Source organism: Rhea americana, unplaced genomic scaffold (assembly GCF_003343005.1).
Source record: "Rhea americana isolate MKP2758 unplaced genomic scaffold, rheAme1 scaffold_204, whole genome shotgun sequence".
Classification (NCBI taxonomy): domain Eukaryota; kingdom Metazoa; phylum Chordata; class Aves; order Rheiformes; family Rheidae; genus Rhea; species Rhea americana.
In genome coordinates, this window is record NW_028186195.1 from 292,575 (window position 1) to 295,209 (window position 2,635).

At 60.9% G+C, this 2,635-nt stretch overlaps 1 protein-coding gene across 1 annotated transcript in view; it reads left to right on the plus strand.

Annotated features, from left to right (window-relative positions):
- The first annotated feature begins 608 nt into the window (after positions 1-608).
- STAR (steroidogenic acute regulatory protein) overlaps positions 609-2,635 on the plus strand; it is a 3,430-nt gene continuing 1,403 nt past the window's right edge. Inside the window, exons 1-4 of the mRNA XM_085304179.1 lie at positions 609-778; positions 1,670-1,783; positions 2,064-2,191; positions 2,272-2,430. Of these exons, the coding sequence (XP_085160305.1) occupies positions 715-778; positions 1,670-1,783; positions 2,064-2,191; positions 2,272-2,430 (465 nt within the window). The 5' untranslated portion in view covers positions 609-714. The remainder of the gene's footprint in view (positions 779-1,669; positions 1,784-2,063; positions 2,192-2,271; positions 2,431-2,635) is intronic.

Sequence of the window (2,635 nt, forward strand, 5' to 3'; positions counted from 1 at the left end):
CCTGCGCCCGGGGGCTCGGTTCCCCTCGGGAGCCCCCCGCGTCCTTGCGCGGAGGCCGTGCACGCGGCAGCGCCTGCTCCGCGCCGGAGAGGGGCCGGACCGGCCGGGCGCAGCGGGAGCCGCAGGTGAGGCCGAAGGCAGCCCTCGGAGGCGGTCGCCCCGGGGGGGCCGGCGCGCTGACCTCCCCCTCGGCCAGGCTGTTGCAACAGCGGGGAGGAAGGTCAGCGCCCGCGGGAGGGTGCAAGGGTTGACGTCAAAGGAAGCAGCTGGCGATTCACGGGATCGCGGGAGCATTTGTCTCCYGGGCCGTAACTCATCCGAGAAATGTCGTTTCATCCTTGAGCGTTATCGCCGCTCCGTCGCCGCCCGCCGCGAGATAACCCGAGCCCCGCGGGGGACGCGGGGGCTTCCCCGCGGCTCCCTCTCCCGCCCTCGTTCTGCCCCGGGGGCTGCTCCCCGCCGGGCGCGGGGGCCCGAGCCGCTCGCCGGGCATCGCCGGCGCTGACCCGCACCCCGCCACACGCGTGCRGAGCTGGGTCTGGCCTTGGCCCCGCACCGGCCCGCCGTGAGTGACGGCTCTTATCTCGGCGCTGACGAGCCGGCATCCTTCAGCGGGCGTATTTAAGGCCGAGCGCCCGGAGGGCCGCGGCAGAGGAGCGCGTGGCGCAGAGGCACCCGGCCGCCCTCCGGAGCTGCTGCTGGAGCAGGAGGAACATGCTGCCCGCCACGTTCAAGCTGTGCGCTGCCATCTCTTACCGGCACCTGCGCAACATGACCGGTGAGGCCGCGGGCGCTCGCCGGGGCCGGGCCGAGCCGGGCCGGAGGAGCACGGCTCAGCTCGGCTTGGCTCGGCTCGGCCCCGCAGGCTGCCTGCGCGGGGCGAGGGGCGAGCGCGCAGCGGGGCGTCCGCCGTGCAGCGGGGCGTCCGCCGTGCAGCGGGGCGTCCCCGTGCAGCGGGATGTCCCCGTGCAGCGGGGCGTCCACCGTGCAGCGGGATGTCCGCTGCGGGGCTGCGCTGGTGGAGGTGGCTGTGGTCTCTGGGCACGCTCTCCAGGACCGATGCTATCTTCCTCCCTGGCTTTGGTCTGTTAAAGGCTCCGTGAGCCCTTTTTGCTGCCAGACATATTTCTGGGGTCAAAGGAGAAGGTTTTATGGCATTTCTGAGTGCAGAGCATGCCTCTGTCCTTTGGGAGAGCTACAGGGCAGCATCTTCGTCGGTGCTGCAGAGGCGCCTCGCTYTGCCAGGCTGAGCTACGCTTCCTGTTTGGAGCCCAGGGAGGAGCAGCCTTGAATAATATCCTCCTTGGCTGTCAGGATTTTGCATTATTGTATTCCATTTCCATGGCCCTTCCTGAGCACCTTCTCGTGCCTTGTGCGGAGACAGAGGATGATGCTCCTTGGCGTTTGTAGGAACGTCTTCTGGTCCCTGTGCACGCCGTAGCTTGGGCTTGGACTAAAACATGAGTTTTACRGAACTGCTTCTGTTCTATAGTAATTTAAAGACGATAAACTTTGTGTACTTGTGTGCAGGGACTTCAGCAATAGTAGCAGGTAAAAGGAGGCAAGCTAGGATTTTTAAATTCACGTGTTAGAAAAACCCCACAAAGCATGACAAATCCTCTGCTGTGTGGTGCTCGGTTCCGTTCACCGACGCGCTCTCTTCTTGCAGGTCTGAGGAGACAAGCTGCTGTTGCCATCAGCCAGGAACTGAGCAAGCTAGCCTGCCGCAGCACGGGTCCCAGCACGTGGATTAACCAAGTTCGCAGGAGAAGCTCCCTGCTCAGTAAGTGGCGAAGGGACCGGGATCCTGCCCCTGTTTATCGCGTGGCGGCTGCTACGGATCAGTGCTCAGGAGACGGGTTAGACAAAGACCWGCTCATGCGCAGCCCATGATTTTGCTAAAAAATGGGAAACGCAGGCAAGCAATGAGAATTGAACTTACTTCCAGAGACCCCTGCGCACTGCAAAGTGCGGTGTGATTAAGGCTTGTCTGGTATTATGATGAGACAGTCAATTATTCGGTGTTCTCAAACTCTCTCTCCCTTTTKTTCAAACCCTTTCAGGCTCCAGGCTGGAGGAGAAGCCCTTCAGCGAGATGGAAATGTCTTATATCAAGCAAGGAGAAGAAGCCCTTCAGAAATCGCTCAGCATCCTTGGAGACCAGGATGGGTGGAAGACTGAGACAGTGGTGGTAGGTTCTCTACTTGCAGCAGACTGAAGTTGTCTTCCTGTAAACAACTGCGATACTAATTCTGCCTTCCCCTTCTCTAGGATAACGGAGACAAAGTGCTGAGCAAGGTGCTCCCAGATGTGGGGAAGGTGTTTCGCCTCGAGGTGGTGGTGGACCAGCCCCTGGATGCAGTATACAGTGAGCTGGTGGACAGGATGGAGCAGATGGGAGACTGGAACCCCAGTGTCAAAGAAGTCAAGGTGAGAGATGCATGCCTGCGCGTTCTCACGGGGTGTTGAACACCTTTTTGACCAGACCAGCCACAGATTCAATGCATACATTGCTCTGTGTGGCTTTACCGTGGGCCAAAGGATGACTTTGCCAGTYGCAGCAGGGGTACAGGGTGTGTTTCTCCATCCATTCCATTCCTTTAGAAATGGGTGAGGCAGCCTTTGGTGTCAGCAT